The sequence below is a fragment of the Cryptomeria japonica genome, chromosome 10 (genome assembly GCF_030272615.1).
Source record: "Cryptomeria japonica chromosome 10, Sugi_1.0, whole genome shotgun sequence".
Lineage (NCBI taxonomy): Eukaryota > Viridiplantae > Streptophyta > Pinopsida > Cupressales > Cupressaceae > Cryptomeria > Cryptomeria japonica.
Window position 1 is genome coordinate 40,823,469 of NC_081414.1, and position 27,936 is coordinate 40,851,404.

The 27,936-nt window shown below is 37.8% G+C and overlaps 1 protein-coding gene across 1 annotated transcript in view; it reads right to left on the minus strand.

Moving 5' to 3' along the window:
* Positions 1–2,385: 2,385 nt before the first annotated feature.
* Positions 2,386–27,936, minus strand: part of LOC131062835 (uncharacterized) — a 31,191-nt gene continuing 5,640 nt past the window's right edge. Inside the window, exons 3-6 of the mRNA XM_057996581.1 lie at positions 3,277–3,324; positions 3,047–3,103; positions 2,856–2,939; positions 2,386–2,725 (exon numbers count right to left, since the gene is read on the minus strand). Of these exons, the coding sequence (XP_057852564.1) occupies positions 2,871–2,939; positions 3,047–3,103; positions 3,277–3,324 (174 nt within the window). The 3' untranslated portion in view covers positions 2,386–2,725; positions 2,856–2,870. The remainder of the gene's footprint in view (positions 2,726–2,855; positions 2,940–3,046; positions 3,104–3,276; positions 3,325–27,936) is intronic.

The window sequence follows — 27,936 nt, forward strand, 5'->3', positions numbered from 1 at the left end:
AACTTGCAGTTTGAGAAAAAAGTTCCTACTTGCAATGACACCAAAAAGTTCCTACTTGCTACTTGTAGTGACATAAAAAAGTTCCTACTTGCAATGACAACAAAAAGTTTCTACTTGCAATGAGGAACTCAAAACCTCAAATTGCACAAAAAGATAGGAAAATGAAAGCAAAAACCAACCAAAACTTGGACAACGATGACAAACACAACCATTGATTATTTGCCATTAACAAATACGAGTTTTAAACCTCGTAAAACATGTTTTAGAGAAGAAAACTATGAATTTTGAGTAAAAATTTGTAGGGGTTGTCAATTTTTTGAAAGTTGAAAATGGACTCAACAAGGTACTTTTGAGTATTCTCTATGTTTTCATGATTATCCTAGTGGAGCTTGCCATTCAATTTATATTTGTGGGATTCTAGATTTGGATTGGATAGGTGAATTAACAATAGAAGATCCACCAATGGGTATGTATTAAAAATATTTGGTGGTGCTATTTGTTGGATGAGTAAGCAACAAGTTGTAGTTGCTTGTCCATGATAGAAGCAAAGTATATGACAATTACTAATGCTTGTAAGGAATTTATTTGGCTTAAAAATATATATTTTGGTGCAAGGGTATTGCCATCTATTGTGATGGTCAAAGTGCTATTTTCTTAGCAAATAATCATACTTTCCTTGCCAAAACAAAGCAAATTGATCTTTAATTTAATTTTGTTTAAGATATAGTGGAAGATGGGAGGGTGAAATTGGAGAAAGTTAACACTTAGGCGAATGTTGCAAATGCATTAGCAAATCTTGTGAGCACGTATAAAGTTTAGATGGTGTTCAAAGACTATGAGCCGCACAACCCCTAGCAATTAAATATTGTTATTTCAATTGGCTCTTCAAAGGTGTATGAAAAGCAGGAGAATGTTGGGAATAAGGTGTCTTAGCATTTGATTTTCTAGCATTGATTATTCAGTTATTAATGTTAATTTTATGTTGTTGATTTGCCTCTGTAATTAAATTACATATACATCTAGTGATGTCATGTGTGGGGTTGGCACTTTGAGTTGTCATCATACATGTAAAGTGGCACAGGTGACAAAGTTCTTTTTTTTTTTAAGAGACATGGATGACAAAATTGTCTCCCACTTTGCATGAGTTCACTAAAGTCAAAATTGTTAGTTAACTTGTGTGGGTTTATTATAGGGTCAATTTTGGAGTTGCTAAAATAGGCGAAGTTGTGCATGTAAATGCTTTTCATGCAATGTTTAGTTTTTGCAAGAATGCATGTGCCTTGTATGTTAAGTAGATACCTTGTATGTGGTGTTTACAATAAGTAGCTTTTACTTTGCATGTATAGGATAAAATAGGCTCCATTTTAGAATCATCTAATTTATGCATTGTAAACTCCTATATATTGAAGAGTTGCTTTATGATTGATTCACTGGTATCATTATATTATCAAAACTACTCCAAAATCTAGTTCAAAGGGTAAGTCTCCTAAAAGACCATATCTCTACAATTGTATTATAAACTCTTATTTATTGTTAATACATTGGGTTTTGCTTTGGGGTGGGGTTTTTTTTCCAAAATGGATTTTCCTACACATATTTGGCATTATGTGTTTATGCATGTTTATTTTGTTATATGTATGTGTATTTGAATTGTAACAAATTAAAGGTTCTAATAATTTTTTGTAATATCCCCCCAATTTAAATTGGTGTAGGAAGCTTCTTCTATGCACTCAACTTCCTTTCAGATTGGGTACTTAGTTTATATCTCCAAAAATATTATCTTTGGCAATTGACTAATGGATCAAGCTTACTAAACATGTGGCTGATAAACTTAAACAATAATTAGAAGAGGAATCAAAGGTGCAAAATGATCTATATTGCCAAATGAAAAATAATGATATATTTCCACCAACCAACCTCTTCATATACATTAAATTTGTCCCATTGTGGTGTTCCTTAAGTGAGGAATCAAGCCCAATTGTCACCACATTGAGAAGATTTGTCTCTATGCACTACAAAGGCCATCTAAAATTTGCAAATATTAAGTTAGTGATTCAAAATTCAATGAGTTTGCACATAAATTTGCTAGTTTTTGCATCAAGAGTATCAAATATGTAAGATTAATGACTAGTTAAATCAATTTGTATAATCAAAATAATGTATTTTATATAAATTAATTAAATGAAAAAAGAAAGTTACAATTAAAATTATTGTCATTATAAATGACATGTACAAAATATTTTTAATAATTAATGATATTGTATATTCAAGATTTATGATTGTAAATAAAATAAATGATATTTTTCATTAACTTATTTAATAAAATCATTTCTTTATTTTAGACATTTTTATTTTTTAAAATAAAATTTATTAACTCACTTTAACTGAAAAAAACTTAGATTAATTTTATTTATACTTCAATTTTTTATTTAACAATAAAATAATTGACTAATCTTTTTCCTTACCTTTTGTTTTTTAATGGCACAGTTTTTCTTTTATTTATATATATTTCATTGAATTCTGAGTTGATATGATGTACTGACAAGAGCCATCTCATACATTTCTTTCTTTTCCCAAAAATTGGAGATCACTCGTGCAAATTCCTGAGATGACAAAAGTTAGCAATAATAAGCAATGCAATGGAAAGAAAAAGGTCTCCATTTATGCATGTAGCCAACTTTTGATTGTTTCTTCCCCTTCCAAGCCTATATGCATGGGGATGCACCTTCATTTCAATAAGCCATCTTAAATCAGTCAAGCAGTTTATAAATTTATATAATATTCTATTAAATGGTCTCGTTGCAATAATCTCCAATTAATGCAAAAGCATTAAAATTAATTAAGGAGAATTTCACCTGAAATTTGATGAATTACATTAGAGGTACCACTGCACTATAAGCAGTTATCCATAACGGTACTGATACAAGTGAAAGAGCGTACTGCATCCAGTGAATACCGTATCAAAATATGAAAGTTCCAAACTAATAGATGATCTTACAAGGAGATGAGAGCAAAATTAAGCAGAGTTGGAAATAGAAAACCAAACCTGGCGGACAAGAAGATCAGCTAGTGCTCCAGCTAAAGGTTTTGTGGTTGATCTTAACTATTGGTAGCATCGACATGGGCAATGATAAGAAAGAGTAAAACATATCAAAACGTGCAGTATCTTCATGATTATGTTTATTGCAATTAACTTTTTAAGAGGAGATCTACTTCTAGAAAATGTTTCCAAAAATTCTGAAAAACGTGGTTCAAAAATTTCAAAAGATATCTCACCTGCAGAAGCACAATCAGGTTTTGAGCAGTTGGCATCGCACTTAATACCTACAAAACAGTAGAAAAAGGTTTATCAAATTGCAATTCATGATAACAGAAATTATTCAGATTTCCTAATGCCCAGAATCGACCATTTGGACTTCCAGGTACAACGAGTTGAGATAACTATATGCAATGGGTTGCATAGGAAAACACCCCCCTAATAAAAGGAAAAGACAGCTCTCGTCCAAAAATAAACAAAGTTTACCAAAACGAAGTGGAAACACAAAAGTCCTACAAGGTGATAACTATAAAATCACTAGATTCAAAGCAAGCTACAGAAACTGCTTTGGATGTACAAGAGAGTCGATACTTATAGTCATGATTATCTTAGTTGTGATATTCTGTACGATCATTGATCTGAATGAAGCAGGTAATTCAGGAGACAGTACATAAGTTGAATAATTTAATATCTTATAAGTAAGAATTGAATAATAACATCAAAAAAAAAATATTGAGAATTACCAAATAGCTGATCAAAGTAGCTTTTTCTTTCAGTTGAAAATTTATACAAACAAAACTCTCTAGGAGGGGCGTATTCCTTTGTAATGTCTTCATTTTTTAGCTATTCTGATTTGCAAACTTTTGTTTAGCTCCTGTTTTGACTGAAACAGCGTGTTGTTTGATGACTCATCCTGTGGCTTTGTGAGGACGTGTTGGTTGAAAATTTTGTACACTTGGGGAAATATACAAAATTGTGGTTTCAACCACAGCACACGAGTAAAAACTCTCCTAATTAAGGGAAGGCTCCCCCTATCTAACTAAAACTGAAATAAAAACAGGATGGTACAGCAGTCTTCCTTCTTTCTTCAAGAAAGACAATATCCTTTTCTCTTCACAGAAAATAATAGCGATTGAATATGAACAGCAGTAACTACTTTCAAGTGAAATCAGAGAAAGGAAATGAAGTTTCCTGAAAGCGCAAAGACTTCCGTCACTTCCTTCGGGACGGGACAGCAATATCAAGCTCAAAGACTTGACTATTGGAAGTCCTATCTACCCTTTGCTATACTAAATTTTACAATGAATAAAAGACAACAACTCAAAGACTGGAATAATTTATTCTTTTAAAACAAAGACAAGAACTAATGCAAGCTCAAAGACTTGCTGCTATTTCTTATCAAACAATAATTTTTCCTCAAGAATAGACGCAAGCTCAAAGACTTGCTGCTCCTTCTAGAGATTTCCTATTTTAATTAATCTTCTCTACTTGTAGCTCAAAGACTTCAAATCAGATTGGACTAAGCTCCTTTAAAAACACTTTGCATAGAATAAATAAAAAGAGTCAAACTCAAACTTGTAGCTCAAAGACTCAAAACTTGAGTAATCCTTCTTTATTATTCTTCAAAACCTTCAATTCACATACATAAGCTCAAAGACTTCTTGTTGTAAATTTGGCAGAGTTTTTGCTTGCTTTTCCAAAAGATAAAGATTACAAAGGACCCTCTCTTCTATTTATAGGAGAGGAGCCTTGAGAAAAAGGTGGGAGGATCTTAACTAAGTTGAGAAATTCCCTCAACCACCAAGACCTATTCAACAACTAATTATGACTTCATTAACTAACTAAGACTTATTCCAACTACAGTCCTAATCGGACACAATTTGTAGTTGCCTTACAAGTAATTACAAAAATGCAAGTGATGACAACTTGCAATTACAAAAATGTTTTTACTAGTAAACTTGCCGAAAGGGAAACTACAATTCTGAAATTACAATTTTAAAATTTTACAAGTGTTAAAAACACTTAAGTTGCACCTCTTGAAGATATGAACAATTCGAACTTCTGAATAACTTTCTCCAGTTCATCAGGATCTGGTTCATGAGTGTTCATAGCCACCACCCTAGTCTTTACGATGACATCATGGCATTGGCATAGCGTGGAATTGCCCTTTTCCAATGCTGACCGGATTTCCTGCAACTCAACTTGATACTTAATCAATATTTGAATGGAAGCGACTGAGAATTGCTCACTTCTCCATTCATCATGAATCTTGAGTTCCAGATCTGCAAGAACTTCTTCCTCGGGCAGCAGCTCATCATTCTGATTTAAAATGTCGCAGGATGCCTTTTTACAACGGGAGGTAACATCTTGAAAAACTGCTTCACGCAACTTTAAGGTCTCATCAATTTCTTCAATGAATGATTTGAGAACAAGAGATTTGTTCTCCAGAAGTTCCTCATATTCAATGTACATGACTCTGAAAGGAATTACGTCATGCACCTGAAGAACGCCCAACTGATGTTGAGGCATCTTTCGCCAAGAAACTAAATTTCCCTCAACCTTCTCCAAATTTAGTTTGAAAGCACCCAAGATTTGATTCAACTTATCTTCAATGATCTCCAATTTAACCATTGTTTCAAATACCTGTCTTATGACTTGTGAACATAAGTGATGCAGTTGATCAACCCAGGTGTCTAAGGCTTGAACCTTTTGGGCGGCTCTCTCGATACCTTGGATTGGTTCACTGACCCTGGAGGAAATAGGTACTTGGCCTTCTCCACTTGAAGGTTGAGTAATACTTTGGATGGCTGCCATGAGTCTTTGATTCTCTATTTCCAATTGATCTTTCTTGGTCAACACCTCATCATACCGTTGTACCAATGTAGCCACTGTTTGTTGAGCATCATGCTAGACAACCTCATGAGTCTGCTTACCCAGTTGCACTTTTGTGATCCGATAATCAGCTGCTTGCATTTCTTCAACTGGTTTATCTGATATTGGTTTAGCGATTTCTGCCGCTCTCAACCGATTTTCATCAATGGTCACCCTCAAAACTGTCTTTGCCCTCTTAACAGCTTTAGGGTTTGATTGTTTCAACTGTTGGTAGTCAAAGGCATCAGGTGAGATCACCTGCTTCTTCCTCTTTGCAGTGAAGGAACTGAGCCATGGAGGTAAAGCCATTAACTCTGATTCTGGGATAGAGGGAGAAGTAGTTTCTGTTTGAATAACTGTGGTGACCTTGGGAGAAGTGTCCGTCTGGATAGCCACCATAGTCTGCTGAGTGACGACGGGATGTGATGAAGATGTCATGAACTCATCAAAACAGGTCATAGAAGTATCAATATCAGACAGGTACATATGAAGGATCATCTGAAAAGATATTCAACAAATTTTCCTGAGAATGACCTTGAGATGGTTGTAATATCCCTTGGCTAATCTGACCCTGTTTCGCTTATTTGAACCCCAAGGAATATTGTCAAACACTTGGCATACAATGTTTGAAGCCGTTGTAGTGAATTCTTTATTTGTCTTTTTTGGGTTTGTAGGCTGCAAATGAAGTTATGGAAAGCTTCTAACAATGCAAAGTTGTTATAGAAATGATATACTAGCTGTTTTAGACCTTTACACACACATGTAATTACTGAAATTAACTAGTACAACTAGTTGACGTTAAGACAAACAATTGTCATGCATCCCAATGTATACCTACAACCATTAGGCATTTAAGCAAACAATTGGCATGAAAGCTAAGTGGCTGATCAATGTTGAATGTTACCATGAATGTGGAATATGCAACTTATATCTCCATTAAACATATGCAACCTCCAAGTATTTCATGATATAATCATAATAGAAAATGATGCAACGAAGTAATGATTTTCTAATACAATGACCATAGATAGAAAACCTAGAATTTCAATGGCTGCCTTGATATATTGGTTTGCTTCTCCTCATACGCAAAGCCCTTGTCAAATATATATAGCTGTTCACCTTTCTAAATCCCCTTCTATAGAATTCAAACTACTGTAGCGCACTGTTCATGCGCACTGTAGCATACTATTCATGCGCACTGTTCACGGCACTGTAGCGCACTGTAGTCTCTTTCAATTTGCAAACAAACTCTGAAATAAACCCTCCAATCAGCTCAATATTGACTTCTGAATGAAGCCAACTCTCACAAGCATAATCAGATGATATTGCACACCCTCTATATGCTGTTACAATGAAGAAGCCACGCTCTCCAATGCTGACAAGCCTTGAATCCAGCAGAAACCCTTGGTATTCTACACTTCAAGGCTCTAGAGAAACTTCAATAAAAAACTCCAATCACATAATCAAGTTCGATTCCTTTTGCACACTTATATTTCCTCAAGAAGTTCGAACTTCTTCAAAAAGCTCTTAATTAACATTAAAATATTATAATATTTCATTGGCATCAATAATGTAATTAAACCTTGGGTTATGTGCTCATAAATTATTAATAAACTTGGCCCCCTTATCATGATAAATAGACCCTCATTTAAGTGCTTTATAATATAAAGTCATTTTATAACTTAATAATATAATCTCCAAATAATTAATGTTTAATTGAGCCAATTAAATATTAATATCTCCATGAATACTTTGTATTTTCAAACGTCGTCTGAACTGGGAGCTAACATGAGGAGACTGCATATGACCATACCCCCTTTACTAAAAATAGCAGGGGTCCATCTCTAACATCCCAAGACTTACTAAAAATAGGAAGTAGAGCAAATGATGTCCGAATGATGCCAAACGAAGACCAAACTGAAGCACTCTGAACACTAGAGATGATACCAATCCTCAAAAGACCCTCTATCCAACACATTAGCCTACGAGGGTAAGGATCATAGGCTAATCTCACAAAATCCAAGTCTGCTAAAATGGGGACATTACAATGGTTCTGCTACTGAAAGTGGAAGGATGTTCTGCAGAGATTCTGAAACTAAAGGGGCAGATTGAGAGCTCAAATCTATCACAGGAGGAAACATGGGTACCTCAATAGGAAGTGAAGAAAAAGAATTATGTGGGGACTCTGTAGAAAGCAACTGAGGAGCATTATCAGATTGAGTTTCTTCCTCTGAAGCTTCAGGATCAATCACATGAATTTCCAACTGTGGCTTCTCCTTGCCTTGAACTGTTATTTCCTGAGGAGGAAGCACCATTGCACGGCTGACTCGCAATTTAATCCTCGTACTAGAAGAGGATGCACCTTCTTTATTGTCTAGTTGAATTTAAGACTTCCGCCCAAGAGAACCTGTAGAATCATCTTCTTTCCCAACCTTAATCTTAATGAGCTTGACACCATTGTTCTTAAGCCAGATATTGGTATTGGCAAGAACTGACTGAAATCTATCTAAGATAGAAGTGCCTTCTTTATGGGACCAGTGGATAGAAGGAAGTGGAGCCTCATCAACATTCTGATTGATAAACTCAGGATCAAGTATGTTGCCATCATCAATCATCCCTTGTGGCACGTTCACGAGGTTTAGATCCACAATTTGTTATGCAGTGAGTCGGCAGTAATCCATCTTGCGAATCTCCTTTTCGGTACGGAGATCAACCCAGATATTTTCTATCCGATGTACATGGATGAAGGTCGTCTTGATCTTCTCCTTCATGCCTCGGTAATCGAAATCAGCTCTAGGTTTGAATCTTTTGAGTCTAATTTCCTACAACTCGGTCTCCATAGCCCTGGCCTTGATTGAAGTCATTAGAGAATATCGACCAATCTTCAATGGGTTGTTGGAAGAAATAACCATGCCAACCTTGTGCTTAACTGACTGATGTGTATGCACAACCATGATCTGCCTTCCCAATTCCATGAGAATAATCTTATCTGTTGGGTATCGTGGGAGCATGTAAGGCTGCCTGCCATAGCATCCAACTCTCATGTAGGTAAAAGTTGGAAACTGGAGAAACAAACAACCATATTCTTTCACCTTTTCCGATGCTTCATCTGAGACTCTTTTGTTCTTCAGGTTCTTGTCAAATTGACACAAATAATGACCAAAGAAAGCGTCCTGAACCCTTCTGAAATGAGACCTACTTGATCTTAGAGGCAACTGATCATAGTATTCCCAAACCGGTACAAGCATGCGGTCACCCTTGGTGGAAAGACCTGGGAAATGTCTAAGTGACGCGGCAATATACACGAGATATGAATTCATGTAGAAGGTGAAAGTAGTAGAGACGACTGCAAGTTGTTCACACAAGGCATCACTAATGATCTCACCCCAACAGGTGTGTTGAGACTGCCTTATTAACATAATAAATTGGTTAATCCAAGCTTCAAAAACATTGGAATGTTCCAATCCCATCATACGACTCAGAAGAGTAATAGTATCACCGATCTCATTCTTGAAATCAGATCGATATAACTTTGCCCATCTGGTAAGCGCAGTGCAAGGTTCATGAATCCATTTATTGATATGATGCTTACAGTCTTTCTCCCTTTTGGCAAAGTATTCAGCTGCACTTTGCTTGGAGATCTCTATATAGATGGTTTCAGAAGGTATTTTGAAAACCTTCTCTATAGCTTCTGCATCTAGGCGAATGATCACTTCTCCATCATCATTTTTAATAACTCGTGTCTCTTTATCAAAATGATGGGCACATGCTAGAACAAATTCCGGTTCTAGGGCAGCAACTGGAAAGGATGCGGCATGATGGATATGGCTGTCCAACAACCGTTGCATATCCCCCTCCTTTCGATCTTCAATCCTTTGTATGAATTCGGACATGCAAACATGCCCTATCTCAGTATCCTTGATATGATCAAGGGAGGAGGAAACCTGTCATGTCCCCACTCTAGCTCAGTCTAGCAGAGACATGTGAGTCAGCTTATTATGGGGTCTTGTAGGCTGACAGGGTTGGACAGAGACCCGGTTTGGTTATTCAGTGTTGGAGACTTGGTGTTCTAGCAGTTATTGATCAGTTGGGAGACATTCCTTGTTTTTAGGAGGCAGTTCCTACTTTTTAGGAGGTTTGATCATGCCCAAGGTTGGGTCTCCATGAGATGCCTCTTTGGGTTCAGTTTCAGAGAGATTGGGCTTGTTTCCTAAATTTTAGGAGCATCCCTAGATTTTAGGGATGAGACTACCAGTGAATCCTTGATTTCCGACTTCAGTCACAGACAGGTGACAGGATGATTTTAGGGTTTGTAATGTCAGTTGGGCATTTTGTGGCTATTTGGGTTATATTTTTAATATTTCCTAAGTTAGCGTTTAATAATTAAATAAGGCTAAGTTGTTAGCCATTTTGGAGTAATAAGGGGATTTTTGGCCTCATCTGGATGCGCATCCTATTGTGTGATAGCTCGTTGGAAAGATCTTGAAATTCTTTAAATCTTTCTCTTTGGTCTCAGGGCAATTCAGTGAGCGGATTTCTGTCTATGGGGAAAAAGGTCATTTTCTAGTAACATGACCACTTTAAAATAAGAAATTATAACATTTCCACTAGACCACGCCACTTGGAGACAATTAGGGTTCGATTTGCAATTGAGAGGGGTTATAAGGGGATAGGAGCTTCATTCTATGATTATCTTTTGCATATTTGACAACTTGTATGAATTTGCTCTGGAGAGCGATTTCTAGACTGGGACGCAAACCCCAGGATTAGGATTGGCTGGGACATAGCCCTCAACAATCTTTGGCACCGGACTTATAAGGCATTGTGCGTGGTGATTAAGGACAGAGGCATCAATTCTCAGTAGGGTTTTAGCGTAGCCTACCATCTTTCCAGTGGAGAAGTGGTTCATTGCAGCTGGAGGAATGCCATTTGCAGCAAATACACCACGTGGTGTATAGGGTATTGCTTGTATTCACTTCCAGTGTATGTGGGGTTGGAGAACATTCTTCATCTTCCAGTTTGACTTCAAATTTGTATGAGAGCTTGGGAAATACATTGGATTCATTGTTTGGCTTTGTAATTCAGACAAATCTGCCTGGTACGATTTGCAATAATTCTGACTTTTGCAGTATACCTCATTTATTTCAGTATTGCTTCATATTTGCTGTTATCTATTCCTTCCTATGCTATAAAACAATCAAAAACACAAAAACAAACAACCCTTTCTGCACTTTTGTCTAGTTTTGTAAGAAAAACTTAAATAAACAGGAAAACAAAATTAAAAATAAAAAAAATACAGCAGATTAACAGCAAAGATCTATCAGGGATCTTTCAAAACCTGTGACTGCGGAACTTCATTTTGGTATTTATCATACCTATATTTCATCTTTTTTGGAGTGGGAGATGATGATACATCTGTCATCTGGAAACAACTGGGAATGCTGCAATGTAAATCCAAGAGTATCAAGGCAACATCAAAGTCAGTACCTTTAGACATTTTCATTCCTCCAAATGGGAAAGTTCAACTTTCGCACTTTGGCTTTGTCAGAGGAAATATAAGAGGTGGAATAAAAGGCTTTTGACTTATTTAGGGTTTTGAAACATGTTTTGCAAGTACACAAGAGGGAAGTACAAACGTGTAATCGGATTTCCAAATTCTGAATGCAATTATACTTACAAAACACGAAGCATGAATAAATGGAAGGAGAATGAATTTTCAGTTTGGAAGTTGGGAAGAACACATTTGCAATTGGTTTTCTAAATCCAAATGCAAACTTATTTACAAACTGAAAATCGAAGGAATGGATGAAAAAATAGTATTTAGGCAAGTAGGAAATGGCGAGGATGATAAGTACGGATGAGGAATTGGAAACGGATAGGTAAAAATGAATTTCAAGAAGATCACTTGGAACTTTATCATGCCAAAATGGAAAGAACTTTCAACATGCAATCCGAATTTCAAAACCCGAAATTGGGAAGAACTTGATTTTTTCGTCATTGAAACTTGATTTTTGGACTAAAGAAGGTTAAGTCTTTGTCCAAAATGGGAAGAACACATTTTGAGGTAGAACTTTTCACACTTGCAAATTTCTTTGCAAATTGGGAAGATTGCAAATTGGGAAGAGCACATCTTTCTTATTTTGAAACTTGATTTTTTTTTTGGACCAAAGAAGGTTAAGTCTTTGTTCAAAAAGGGGAAGAACACAAATTTTCCTCTTACTTGCAATCGGGTTTCTAAAACCCGAATGCAAGTAAAGAAGGAGAATTACAAAGGGGAAAAACAACTCAACTTTACAAATTTCTTTGTAAAATGGGGAATTTCCTTTCATAAACCCGTTATGAACATGAACAAAACTAAAACTAAACAAGAAAATGCAAGGAAAGAAATAAGAAAGAAATACAAAAATAAAAATTACCTTGCAAGGTTGAGAAGAAATCCAAACTTGGAGAATCAACCCAACATGGAAGATGATGCCCTTAAATAGAATTTACACAATGGGAAAAACTTAGCCACGCATTGTGACAAAAGCAAAACCGATTTGCTATAAAAATGCCATGAAAAAAATGCCAAGGAAGTAGTTCGAAACTGATTTAATTCATCATTAAATACAAGACAAAGGAAAAACGATTTAGGATTGAAAGCATACCTTATAGGCGAAGAATGCATTTTTGGCAGAAAACGTGACTAGTTTTTAGGGCCTTTTTGCAAATCCGAAACCAAAAATGCGCATAAAATGGTTTGATAAATGCTTAGAATCCAACGCATTTATGGTTGAGTTAAAAACGCCTTAGAAATAAATGGATTGAAACCCCCAAACCATGGCAAATCGCATAAATGCATGATTCAGAAAAATCGCTTTGAAGAAGACAAATGGCGAAAAAAGTGGTCTAATGAATGCGTGGAAAATGGGTTTGAATCCTTCAAAGTTGCAGCAAATTCACACTTGGAAGGAATCCCTACATTTCCTCCAAAAAATTCGAACCCAAATCAGCTTGCAATGGCATGGAAGAATTTCGGGTTTTGGAAACAAAACAACAAGTTTTATAAAATGTTCATATTTTTGCCTCTAAGGCAAATTTCGGGTTTTAGAAAAGAAATTACAAGTTAAATTACTTGTAATAGGGAAATAGAATTCCCTTTACAAGTGATTTCACTTAAAACATGTAAAGGGGTTTTAAAATCCCATTTACAAGTTTTATTTTAACATTATAAAAATAACTTTAAGTTACAAAGACATGTAAAGGGGTTTTAAAATCCCATTTACAAGTTTTATTTTAACTTAAAGTCAAACTACTAGTAATGGGGGTTTTAAAACCCTCATTACAAGTTTTATAAAAACTTGCAGTTGGAGAAAAATTCCCCTACAAGCCAAAAAGCTTCAAGGGGGTTTTGAAAAACAAATTACCAGTTGTAACTATCGAAAAATTCCCCTACATTGAAGCAAAAAAATAGCAAACGGACTCGAAACGTGACGAAATTCGAAACGTAGCTTGGGGATGGATCAACGATCGATCCAGTCCAAGGATGGGGTGAATTTATGCCTCGATAAGCGTGTCATAGAGTAAAATTTTTCATTTTTTGACAAAAATTTCTATTTGATAGTCCAATTTTTGAAATAAAAAATTGAGGACAACAACTGGCTCTGATTGGGGAATTCTTTCATTTATCCTTCAGGATAGTGAAAGAGTAGAAACCAGATCTCTAAGTGCCTCCCGTTCCGTTGGGCTACAAAGTCAAATCAAAACTACAAAGAAAAGACCAAAAAGATAACAAGACACAAAAAGACCCAGACATTATTTACAAGAAGTTACCTCGAACCTTCATTCAAAGTAATGCTTCAAATGCTGACCATTATAAGGCAGCGCAAATGGTGTACCATCATGATAAGCCAAGATAAAACTATCTTCTCCAGCAACTCGGTGAATAGTGAAGGGTCCTCGCCAAAGAGAATCAAATTTGCCATCTAAACCTTTCGGTTCTCTTTGCTTATCCCAAAGCAAGACGCGATCACCAACTTGGAATCCTTTTTGCTTTTCTTTCTTATCAAAAAGGACTTTGACTTGTTGCTGATGCTGAGCAATCCGATCAACCACTTGTGTTCTTTGTTCTTCCAGCTGAGAAAGATACATGATCCTTTTGTCTAAGGCATTCTCATAAGTTTGATCTTCAATCGCTTTAGCCAACTTGAGAGCGGGAAGTTCCAAAGTGATGGGTATCTCTGCATTGATCCCATAAAGAAGCTGAAATGGTGACATACCAATAGCCCTTTTGGGTGTAATTTTGTCCGCCCATAAGGCATCAAAAAGAGCCTTATGCCAGGACCTTTGATTTTCCTCCACAAGCTTGCGAATAATAGTAATCAGATTCTTATTACTAGATTCCGCTTGACCATTACCTTGGGGATAATAATCAGATGAATGAGTTAACAAGATACTATATTCAAAGCAAAATTGTGAAATTTCAGAGGAAGAAAAAGTGGCTGCATTGTCAGTCACGATCTTGAATGGAGCACCAAACCTGGAAATAATATTCTCCTTGAGGAATCTGCATACTATTCCAGAAGTAGCGTTCTTTACCGGTATTGCTTCCACCCACTTGCTGAAATAATCAATAGCTGTAAGGACATACGAATGACCTGCACTCGAAGAGGGATTAATCACACCAATGAAATGAATACCCCATTGCCAGAAAGGCTCTTCAACAATGACCGGCTTCAATGGTAATGCTGCAAGCTTTGGTTTGCCTACAAACTGCTAACAATGTACAAACTTACGCACTGTTGTGCGAATCGCACACCCATCCCCATCTTGGACAGGGACCCCCCAGTTTGTGCCTTTTTGTCCTGATCCTGAAATTTGGCTAAGTCTGGAATTAACTGATCCTGAAATTTGATTAAGTCTGAAAACTGAGGAATCCTCCAAAAACTAGAATTTGCAATATAACTCCTGGAGGTCTGAAACCACTCTCAAACATCCTGAAAGTATATATGGAATATAACTTAAAGTATAAGTGACATTATTAAATGATCCTTCGGTGAGATCTTGAAGTAAATCGCCCAAGTGCCCAAGCTTGCACTTCTGGAGGAAAACGTTTAAAATCGCTAAAATGCCCAATTTCGGACCCAGAGGCAAAAACTGGAAAATGTTTAAAAGTTGCAAAAAGCCTTCAAAGGTCCCAAAATCACTTAAAGTCCTCCAATTTCGGACCCTGGGGCTAAAATGTGAAAAAGTGAAAAAGTTGCCAAAAGCCTTCAAAGGTCCGAAAATCACTTAAGTCCTCTAATTTCGGACCCTGGGGCTAAAATGTGAAAAAGTGAAAAAGTTGCCAAAAGTGTTCAAAGGTCCGAAAATTCACTTAAGTTGCCAAAAGGTGCTTTAGGTCCGAAAATTCACTTAAGTTGCCAAAAGGTGCTTTAGGTCCGAATTTCACTTAAACGCCCAATTTCGGACCCTAGCTCCGAAATTTGAAAGTTTGATATAAATTTGCAAAAAGACCCCAGAGGTCCGAATTTCACTTAAACGCCCAATTTCGGACCCTAGCTCCAAAATTTGAAAGTTTGTTATAAATTTGCAAAAAGACCCCAGAGGTCCGAATTTCACTTAAACGCCCAATTTCGGACCCTAGGGCCGAAATTTAAAGATTTGGAAAAGTCGCAAAAAAGCGCTAAGGGTCCGAAATTCGTAGAATTTGCAAGAAAGGGTAAAGGGTCTGAAGTTTTTTTGCAAAAGTGCTAGATGGTCCGAAAATGCCTTAGTGAACAAAACGTTAAAACCTCTGAATTTGCAAAACCTCCAAAAATCCGAACTTCACTTCAAAAATTCGCAAAAAATGTCCAAATGGTCCGAAGTCTTCTTAAATTGGCAAAAGTGTTTCAAGGTCCGAAATTTCGGATAGAAGGTTAAAATCGCGAAAACTCAGAAATTTGTAAAAACGCCTTCAAACCTCCGAAATTTGCAAACGCGTTTATAGATCCGAAGTTTTACAAAGGGCATTTAGGTCCAAAATTTCTACAGGTTACAAAAAACGCTAGAAGCTCCGAAGTTTGTTTAAGTTCGCAAAATATGCTTCAAAACGCTAAAAGCTCCAGAAGGTTAAAATCGCGAAAAATACCTTTGGGCACCAAAACGTTAAAACCTCCCAAAAATCCGAACTTCACTTCAAAGATTCGCAAAAACGTTGAATGGTCCGAAATTCTGGACAAGTTGTAAAAAACGCCTTAAGCTCCGAATTTGGCATTAAAATCACGAAATTTCCAAACGCGTTTAGCTTCGAAAATACTCCCAGTTTGCCCAAAAAACACTAAATGCTCTGAAATTTGCAAAACAAGCCAAAGGGTCCGAAGTTTTCTTTAATTTGCAGAAGTGTTCAAGGTCCGAAAATTACCCCTCAGTTTGCATAAACTCCCCATGCTCCGAAAATATCTCCAATTCAAAAACATCTAAGTTCTCAGAAATTCACCAGAAAAGCATGATTGTTAGGATTTTAAAATTCGCGGAAGCTCTTCAAACCTCCAGAATCATGCTATAAGAAGTTTTCAAAACGTCGTAAACCCATTCAAAACACCCAAGACTCCAAAGGTAAAATCACGCAAAAGTAAAACGCCCAAGGATCAGATTTCACATTCGAAGAGAAAGGAGAAGCATTTTCAAGATACATCTCACAAAGAGCTTCTCAAACCAGACGTCGTAATTAAATTTAATATTTGTTAAATTAATTAATTAATTTTTCAAATTAATTTAATGAAGTAAAATTGATCGTTCCAAGGTCGCAGGACGTCATTAAAGAACCAGGAGAAGGCCTCAGATGCAAATCAAGGAAGGATCACAATCCAAAGCCAGGCGCAAATCAAGGAAGGATCACAATCCAAAGCCAGGCGCTGAAGATTGGAAAAGAAAAGATGCAGGAGCGCAAGAGCAACCAAACATTGGGAACCGTGCCGCTGAACAAAGATGAAGTCCACCACCAGGACCAAAGACCAAAGAACACTCTGAATGCTACAAGTTTATGCCTTCTTGAGAAAAGACACACAACTGGATTTAAGTCCAGAAATTCAGTTTTAAAACTGAAACAGCTTTATTGTAAATTGCCTATGGGTCCCGTGCAAGATATTTTTGTGGATAACTATTCCCAACCACCAAGAAGATCGGATAGACTCAAATTAATTCCAAAACAGTTGTAGGTAGTTGAGATAGTTGCTGGTTGGATAACTGAGAATTAATTGGGCATGGGTTAAAGCTGCCAGCTTTTGGAAGGCAAATTAGGACCCTTGGATGCAGTCCATCCTAGCCTTCGATTCAAAATTGTAATATCTATAAAAGGCAGAGGCCTTTCTTTTGTAAAGTGTTAGACAGTTAGATAGTGAGATAATCAGAGCTTGTTAGATAGTTAGATTTTAGAGTTAGAATAGGTTAGATTTAAAGCAGTAGCATAGAGATGCTGCAGAAATTGTTGTAATAGGCAGCTGAAATCAATATATAAACATTGATTTGGTGTTTATTGTCTTGTTTTCATCCTGTTTGCATGGTTTCTCTCAGTATTTATATAGATCTTTCTATTTTGGGTGTGCAGGTATTTGATAGATTCGGGCTCATACCACTAAGGATATGCTGATTGTGTATCCTTTTGTGTGGTTAACCTGAGCCTTCGATTGTGCTTAGTTCAATTGCAGGTGTCCGTCTGAGCTGCACCAGAATTGGGTGCTTAGCCGTGCGTCTCCAGTCTGAAAATCTTCTAAGTCCCTTTGAAGATTTCACCGTTCCTGCAAGGTTGTGAGCTATTCTGGCCAAGTAGGAATTGGTTATGTTGAATCCGTCTACCCACATACCCGTGTTGTTAGTTTTAGATCTCCTAACCCTTTCCTTTTGCTCTTTATTGCGTAATTTGAGAATCACAGCAGACTAGCTTGTTGCAAATCGTAAGTCCCCTTGTGTTTCCAGCAAAACACATCGACCACTGAGTAATCCCGCAGTCAAGACCTGACAAAAGAAACCTTGAGGTTGTCTCCTTTGATCAAACTTAGAAAACAGCATTAGAGACTTCCTTATCTCAAGAGAGAGTAGGATATTCAGTTGGTTATTCTATTCCGTGTTGGCCGTATGGAGTTTGCAGCAATGCGATTCCAGACACGTCAACACGCACCCACCGGAAAGCATCTTGAAAGAGTGTAGGCCAATAATACTTTGCTCTCAAAATTTTGTGAGCAGTCACTGGTGCAGAAAAATGTCCTCCACAAGCCTTGTCATCGAAAGATTCCAGCAATTTAGTTTGTTGTGCTTTGTCAACACAACAAAGGAAAGTACCATCAATTGCTCTCTTGTACAAACCAGTATCCCATAATACAAAGTTTGCAGCTTTCAACTTGATGCTTCTTTTTTCCTTAAATGACAAATGTTGTGGACATTCACCATAAATCAAGAAAAATGCTATATTAGAGTACCATTCATCAGTAGTGCTGACAAACAATACCTTGGGAAGATCTTCAGAATCATCCAATTCTTGCTCCTCTGGAATACCTTCCACCATCAACTGACAGAGTCCTCTTCCTCGAACAAGCTTTGTAGGCTTAATCTCCAAGTCATACTCTTGGATTTTAGCAATCCAATTTCCTCTCTTTGTGCCAAACTCCTGTTGTGTTAAGATAGATTTGACTGATGTATCAGGAACTAACACAACGGTATGAGAATTCAAGATGTAGAAACGGAAGTTCTTGACTGCTTTAACAACCGCATAGGCATTCTTCTCAATAGAGGGATATTTTAGTTCATGAGACTTCAAAGGACAACTCATGAAAGCGATAGGAGATTCAATCCCTTCTGAATTTTTCTGCATCAAAATAGCCGACAAAGTATGCTCGGAAGCATAACTATACATGATGAACTCCTTCGTGTAGTTGGGACAAACCAACACGGGTACATGAGCAATTGCATCTTTGATTTCATTGAATGCTACTTTTCCTTCAGAATTCCAATGGAAAGCAGACTTTCCTTTCATCATATTCACAATATGACGAGTTTTTTCTGCAAAGTCAGGAATGAATCTTCACAGAAAATTTACCTTACCAAAGAAGGAATGAACAGCGGTCTTGTTGGATGGCAAAGGGAGATTCTGAATAGATTTAACCCTCTCAGGATCAACTTTTATACCCTCTTTGGAAACAATATGACCAAGAAGTTTTCCCTCCGTCACCCCAAAAACTGACTTGGGATTGAGAGAGATGCCGTGCTTACGACATCTTTCAAGTACATCTTGTAAATGAAAAAGGTGATTCTCACGATCTTTAGAAAAGACTGTAAGATCATCAAGACACACTACAATATACCTTCCCACAATACCACAGAAAGCCAAGTCCATAGCCCGTTGGAAAGTGGCCCCTGCATTGATCAACCCAAAAGGCATTCTGCGATAGGCAAATGTACCCCATGGAGTAGTAAATGCAGTCTTATGTTGATCAGGTTCACTAACCTCAATCTGATTGTATCCCGAAAATCCATCTAGCATAGATAGCATCTCGAAACCTGTCACCGTTTGCAAAACTTGATCCATGATTGGCAATGGATAATTGTCCTTGAGTGATAGCTGATTAAGATTCCTGAAATCAACACAGATATGTATTTCTCCATTCTTCTTACGCACCGGCACTATGTTCGCCAACCATGTTGAATGATGGATGGGAAAAATAATCCGAGCATCAAGCATCTTTTGAACTTCAGAAAGAATTGTACTTGAAATCTTCGGATTATACTGGCATTGCTTCTGTCTGAAAGGTTCTGCACCAAGCTTAAGAGCAATGTCATGCTGCACTTCCTTGGGTTGAAAGGATTTTAGATCGTCATATGAGTATGCCAAGACATCACGATATTGGCGCAAGAGCTGAATAAACTGATCTCTCTCATCTGAAGTGCAGTTATTGCCAATATTGACAAACTTTGGATCTTCACCAGAACCAATATTATATTTCTCATATCCCATAGGAGAATCAACACTTCCTTGTTGTCGTCTCTTGATATAACGATCATGTTGATCGAAAAGTCTTTCAAGAGAAACCAACCCCTTGGGAATCTTATTTCCTTTCAGCTGAAGGATATTTTCATCTGACTCAGATGATGTCTCAAACATTGAATCTGATGACAAAGAAGTAGGAGAATTACTTCCTTCAAAATACAGGTTGTTGAAACCATCCTCAGCTTGCAAGAAATTATTAATCTGCTTGTCATCATTGAAGATCTGCTAATGATCCCAATTTTTAGGCACACTAGGTTTGCAGATTATCTCAATAATATATTTATCTTGACCAAAGTCAAGATGGGGAATTAACGAAGTAGCTGAAACAGCAAGAGAATCAGCCCTATCATTGTATTCACAAGGAACAACTGAGATATTGAAAGAATCGAAATCTTCAATATTTTCCCATACCAAATTGCGGTAATGCTTGAGTCTGTCATTCTTAGTTTGATATATATTTCTCACTTGACAAACAATTAATTCTGCATCACCTTGGGCATGAAGATTTTTGATTCCTCTTTTCAATGCAACACTCATTCCTAACAAAAGCGACTCATATTCAGCTGTATTGTTAGTACTAGCAAATTGCAACTTGAAAGAGTAAGGGAAGATCTCTCCCTTAGGAGATATAAGAACTACACCAACTCCGGATCCATTTGTAGCGTAGCTGCCATCAAATTCAAGAGTCCACACATCATTTGAACTGTTGTTTTCATTGGAATGATTAGAGCTGCCTTCATCCGAGACGGGTGCATTATGAAAAGAAAAGTTGTCATCTTCCTCCATAGGAGAAGATGAACTTTCCTCTTGAGTAGATGAAGAGTGAGACTCATCTTGTCGAGAAGGTAATGGAATACTTTCATCAGCAAGAGGAGACGAGGCCTCTTCAACCATAACGTATGAACTGGATGACCCATCTTCTGACGCTTGATCCTGATCAGTATCAACAAACTTTTCATTTGCTGAAAGTAATGAAATGTCAGAGCTGCTAGAAGAATAATCTTCAGCAAATTCTGAAATTTCGTCTATATGTAAATAATAATTCCCGAAACCTGAAGATTCAAAAAGAATCTGAGCATGGGGATCATTAGACTTGACAACCGTGTACTTGGTTTCTCTTTCAGGAATTAACTTCTGCACAACACCTTTGACAGGTATTCTTGCTTCCGTCATATCCATGTTGAGTTCACCTCTAACATCCTTACAAAAATTACGGCCAAGTAACATTCCATATGATGCAGGAACGTCAGCCACCAAGACAGTCATCTTTATTTTATTATCCGGAAAAGCAGCAAATGCAAATTGAGCATCCTTGATTTGCCCAATAAGAGGCACTTGTTTGTTCTCCATGGAATAACAATGACCAAAGGTTTTGGTCAAGGTCAACCCCAAAGCTTGAGCAGCTTTTGCGGGCATGACGTTATCAGAAGCACCGGAATCCAAGACTCAATTGCTCAATTAAAAACCATTGATCAACAAGGAAATGTAAAAGGGTTCTATCTTTCCTTGGGTGGCAGATGGAATGGTCACCAAATGATTGGGCAAATTCTTGGGTTCTTGTGGGATGGTGTTTTCAAGTATAGGACAAGTCTCCTTACTTTTAACAAAATCAGCTAATCTGTCAAATTGATCAGGATTAGCTTGTAAATACTCAACTTCGGACATTTGAATCTTAGTCTTCCTAGCATGGTCAATAATATCAAAAGCTTGAAATGAACCAGCCAGAGAGGGATTAACATTGTCTGATAGTGGTTTGGGGTTGGGCATACTGGGCTTGGGATCAATAGACGAAGCAAAAGGAGGAATTTTGTTACTTACTTGACTTTTCGCTGCATCCTTTGGAATATAGGGTAGCGGTGTTCCTCTTTTAGCAATAGTAGCAGGTGGTTGTAAATCACTTGTGACCTTTGCGGCTTCATCTTGTTGAGCCAACTGAGTCTGGGATCTTGTCATTACAGCAAATGCTTGACTATGAGTCCTTTCGGCAGCAGCAGAGTCGTCATAGTGCATGTAACGTATAGTAGAGTCGCCAGTCACTTCTTCTTCTTGTTGAGGAAGAGCAACTTCGTCAGACTGATAATCAAAATAAGAAGACTCATTTCGATCAGTCTCATAATAGCCAACCACTGCCTTTGAAGGAGGTGGCTCAAGCGCAAGTCTCTTCGGAGGGGGAGGTAACTTGGGTTGATTCTTGGCAGCGTAACTAGCAGCAGCATTAGGATACGTCCTTCTTGGGATATCCTTGTATGGTGCGGGGTAGGAACTCTGAGATGCTTCTTTAAAGCAAGAAGTTCATTTGCTAATTTCTGCACCATAGGATTGGTAGAACCAGAAAATGAACCCTCCGTATGTGAACCTCCTTTGGACCGATTAGAATCCTTTTTGATTTTACCAGCTAGGATCAAATCGTCCTCAATTTCAGTAGCCATTGATTGAGCAACTTCTAAATCAGCAGGAGATGCTCGCCTTAAGAAGAAACTGACCTCGGGCAACTGAGTGTTAATGAAAAAACACTTGAGGTTCTCAGGAGTAGGTTTAGAATTGACAGGAATTCGATTTGCTAATTTGTTGAATTTAGCAATGAATTCACGCATGCCTTCATGCGTGTCCTTCTTCATTTGTGTCAACTGGGCCAACAAAGCGTGTTCATCTTCCGCAGGCTTAAAACATTCCTCGAACTCGTCTCTCAACGAGTTCCAAGAAACAATCGAACCAGCAATAAGATTGAAAAACCAATCTGCTGCAATGCCTTGAAGAGTCTCTATGAACAAACGAACAACAACATCTTGATGTTCAACTCCAAGAACACCACATGCCATATAGAAAGACTTGACATGTTCATCGGGGTGTTGCTTTCCATCGCCATAGAACTTGGGAATATTTTTACGAGAACCTTGTGGAAGTGGATGAAGAGGTGGGGTTAAAGCCAAAGGACCAAAAGCTACTCCCCATGGACGGGGAGGAGGAAGCGGAGGTGGATTAGCCATATTAGATAATGAAGGTATCAGTGGTTTGAAAAAGAAAGAGGAATTTTCACTTGGGATAGATTTCTTTTTTCTTGAGGGAGGATAACTTGTGGTTCATGATAGGGAAGATGTACTAGTGAGCAAAAAGAATCTAGCTCTTTCAGCAAGAGAGATTTCTTCAGAATATTCGCCTTTCTTCCGACGAACGTAAACACGCAAACTTTCTAGCTTAGAGAAATAAAAGTATTTCCAAGTTCTTCTTCTTTTACCAGCAAGACACTAGTCTTCAAACGAAAGCGTGAGGCTTCCGAATGCATCCGTGTCCCTAGCACATTCGAGGAGAATCTGTTGGTGTTTCAAATGGGCCAAACAAATTTATATCAGAAATTATAAGATAGAATTACCAAAGTACTTCAACTCTCTCAAACCCTAGCAGAAAACCAAAGAAAGGTTATTCTGAAAACAACAAGACACTAGACCTCAAACGAAAGCGTGAGGCTTCTGAATGCGTCCGTATCCCCAACGGAGTTGCCAAAAAACTGTTCGTTGAAAATTTTGTACACTTGGGGAAATATACAAAATTGTGGTTTCAACCACAGCACACGAGTAAAAACTCTCCTAATTAAGGGAAGGCTACCCCTATCTAACTAAAACTGAAATAAAAACAGGATGGTACAGCAGTCTTCCTTCTTTCTTCAAGAAAGACAATATCCTTTTGTCTTCACAGAAAAGGATAGCGATTGAATATGAACAGTAGTAACTACTTTCAAGTGAAATGAGAGAAAGGAAATGAAGTTTCCTGAAAGCGCAAAGACTTCCGTCACTTCCTTCGGGACGGGACAACAATATCAAGCTCAAAGACTTGACTATTGGAAGTCCTATCTACCCTTTGCTATACTAAATTTTACAATGAATAAAAGACAACAGCTCAAAGACTGGAATAATTTATTCTTTTAACACAAAGACAAGAACTAATGCAAGCTCAAAGACTTGCTGCTCCTTCTAGAGATTTCCTATTTTAATTAATCTTCTCTACTTGCAGCTCAAAGACTTCAAATCAGATTGGACTAAGCTCCTTTAGAAACACTTTGCATAGAATAAATAAAAAGAGTCAAACTCAAACTTGTAGCTCAAAGACTCAAAACTTGAGTAATCCTTCTTTATTATTCTTCAAAACCTTCAATTCACATACATAAGCTCAAAGACTTCTTGCTGTAAATTTGGCAAAGTTTTTGCTTGCTTTCCCAAAAGATAAAGATTACAAAGGACCCTCTCTTCTATTTATAGGAGAGGAGCCTTGAGAAAAAGGTGGGAGGATCCTAACTAAGTTGAGAAATTCCCTCAACCACCAAGACCTATTCAACAACTAATTATGACTTCATTAACTAACTAAGACTTATTCCAAATATAGTCCTAATCGGACACAACTTGTAGTTGCCTTACAAGTAATTACAAAAATGCAAGTGATGACAACTTGCGATTACAAAAATGTTTTTACTAGTAAACTTGTCGAAAGGGAAACTACAATTCTGAAATTACAATTTTAAAATTTTACAACAAGTGTTAAAAACACTTAAGTTGCACCTCTTGAAGATATGAACAATTCGAACTTCTGAATAACTTTCAGCAATTCATCAGGATCTGGTTCATGAGTGTTCATAGCCACCACCCTAGTCTTTACGATGACATCATGGCATTGGCATAGCGTGGAATTGCCCTTTTCCAATGCTGACCGAATTTCCTGCAACTCAGTTTGATACTTAATCAATATTTGAATGGAAGCGACTGAGAATTGCTCACTTCTCCATTCATCATGAATCTTGAGTTGCAGATCTGCAAGAACTTCTTCCTCGGGCAGTAGCTCATCGTTCTGATATAAAATGTCGTAGGATGCCTTTTTACAACGGGAGGTAACATCTTGAAAGACTGCTTCATGCAACTTTAAGGTCTCATCAATTTCTTCAATGAGTGATTTGAGAACAAGATATTTGTTCTCCAGAAGTTCCTCATATTCAATGTACATGACTCTGGAAGGAATTACGTCATGCACCTGAAGAACGCCCAACTGATGATGAGGCATCTTTCGCCAAGAAACTAAATTTCCCTCAACCTTCTCCAAATTTAGTTTGAAAGCACCCAAGATTTGATTCAACTTATCTTTAATGATCTCCAATTTAACCATTGTTTCAAATACCTGCGTTATGACTTATGAACATAAGTCATGCAGTTGATCAACCCAGGTGTCTAAGGCTTGAACCTTTTGGGCAGCACTCTCAATACCTTGGATTGGTTCACTGACCCTGGAGGAAATAGGTACTTGGCCTTCTCCACTTGAAGGTTGAGTAATACTTTGGATGGCTGCCATGAGTCTTTGATTCTCTACTTCCAATTGATCTTTCTTGGTCAACACCTCATCATACCGTTGTACCAATGTAGCCACTGTTTGTTGAGCATCATGCTTGACAACCTCATGAGTCTGCTTACCCAGTTGCACTTTTGTGATCCGATAATCAGCTGCTTGCATTTCTTCAAGTGGTTTATCAGATATTGGTTCAGCGATTTCTGCCACTCAACCGATTTTCATCAACGGTCACCCTCGAAACTGTCTTTGCCCTCTTAACAGCTTTAGGGTTTGATTGTTTCAACTGTTGGTAGTCAAAGGCATCAGGTGAGATCACCTGCTTCTTCCTCTTTGCAGTGAAGGAACTGAGCCATGGAGGTAAAGCCATTAACTCTGATTCTGGGATAGAGGGAGAAGCAGTTTCTGTTTGAATAACTGTGGTGACCTTGGGAGAAGTGTCCGTCTGGATAGCCACCATAGTCTGCTGAGTGACGACGGGATGTGATGAAGATGTCATGAACTCATCAAAAAAGGTCATAGAAGTATCAATATCAGACAGGTACATATGAACGATCATCTGAAAAGATATTCAACAAATTTTCCTGAGAATGACCTTAAGATGGTTCTGCTGCTGAAAGTGGAAGGACGTTCTGCGGAGATTCTGAAATTGAAGGGACAGATTGAGAGCTAACATCTATCACAGGAGGAAACATGGGTACCTCAATAGGAAGTGAAGAAAGAGAATTATGTGGGGACTCTGTAGAAAGCGACTGAGGAGCATTATCAGATTGAGTTTCTTCCTCTGAAGCTTCAGGATCAATCACATCAATTTCCAATTGTGGTTTCTTCTTGCCTTGAACTATTATTTCCTGAGGAGGAAGCACCATTGCACGGTTGACTCGCAATTTAATCCTCATACTAGAAGAGGATGCACCTTTTTTATTGTGTAGTTGAATTTCAGACTTCTGCCCAAGAGGACCTGTAGAATCATATTCTTTCCCAACCTTAATCTTAATGAGCTTGACACCATTGTTCTTAAGCCAGATATTGGTATTGGCAAGAACTGACTGAAATCTATCCAAGATAGAAGTGCCTTCCTTATGGGACCAGTGGATAGAAGGAAGTGGAGCCTCATCAACATTCTGATTGACAAACTCAGGATCAAGAATGTTGCCATCATCAATCATCCCTTGTGGCACGTTCATGAGGTTTAGATCCACAATCTGTTCTGCAGTGAGTCGGCAGTAATCCATCTTGCGAATCTCCTTTTCGGTACGGAGATCAACCCAGATATCTTCTATCTGATGTACATGGATGAAGGTCTTCTTGATCTTCTCCTTCATGCCTCGGTAATTGAAATCAGCTCTAGGTTTGAATCTTTTGAGTCTAATTTCCTACAACTCGGTCTCCATAGCCCTAGCCTTGATTGAAGTCATTAGAGAATATCGACCGATCTTCAATGGGTTGTTGGAAGAAATACCCATGCCAACCTTGTGCTTAACTGACTGATGTGTATGCATAGCCATGATCTGCCTTCCCAATTCCATGAGAATAATCTTATCTGTTGGGTATCGTGGGAGCATGTAAGGCTGCCCGCCATAGCATCCAGCTCTCATGTAGGTAAAAGTTGGAAACTGGAGAATCAAACAACCATATTCTTTCACCTTTTCCGATGCTTCATCTGAGACTCTTTTGTTCTTCAGGTTCTTGTCAAATTGACACAAATAATGACCAAAGAAAGCGTCCTGAACCCTTCTGAAATGAGACCTACTTGATCTTAGAGGCAATTGATCATAGTATTCCCAAACCGGTACAAGCATGCGGTCACCCTTGGTGGAAAGACCTGGGAAATGTCTAAGTGACGCAGCAATATACACGAGATATGAATTCATGTAGAAGGTGAAAGTAGTAGAGACGACTGCAAGTTGTTCACACAAAGCATCACTGATGATCTCACCCCAACAGATGTGTTGAGACTGCCTTATTAACTTAATAAATTCGTACATCCAAGCTTCAAAAACATTGGAATGTTCCAATCCCATCATACGACTTAGAAGAGTAATAGTATCACCGATCTCATTCTTGAAATCAGATCGATATAACTTTGCCCATCTGGTAAGCGCAGTGCGAGGTTCATGAATCCATTTATTGATATGACGCTTATAGTCTTTCTCCCTTTTGGCAAAGTATTCAGCTGCACTTTGCTTGGAGATCTCTATATAGATGGTTTCAGAAGGTATTTTGAAAACCTTCTGTATAGCTGCTGCATCCAGGGGAATGATCACTTCTCCATCATCATTTTTAATAACTCGTGTCTCTTTATCAAAATGATGGGCACATGCTAGAACAAATTCCGGTTCTAGGGCAGCAATTGGAAAGGATGCGGCATGATGGATATGGCTGTCCAACAACCGTTGCATATCCCCCTCCTTCAGATCTTCAATCCTTTCTATGAATTCGGACATGTCAACATGCCCTATCTCAATATCCTTGATATGATCAAGGGAGGATGAAACCTGTGACTGCGGAACTTCATTTTGGTATTTATCATACCTATATTTCATCTTTTTTGGAGTGGGAGATGATGATACATCTGTCATCTGGAAACAACTGGGAATGCTGCAATGTAAATCCAAGAGTATCAAGGCAACATCAAAGTCAGTACCTTTAGACATTTTCATTCCTCCAATTGGGAAAGTTCAACTTTCGCACTTTGGCT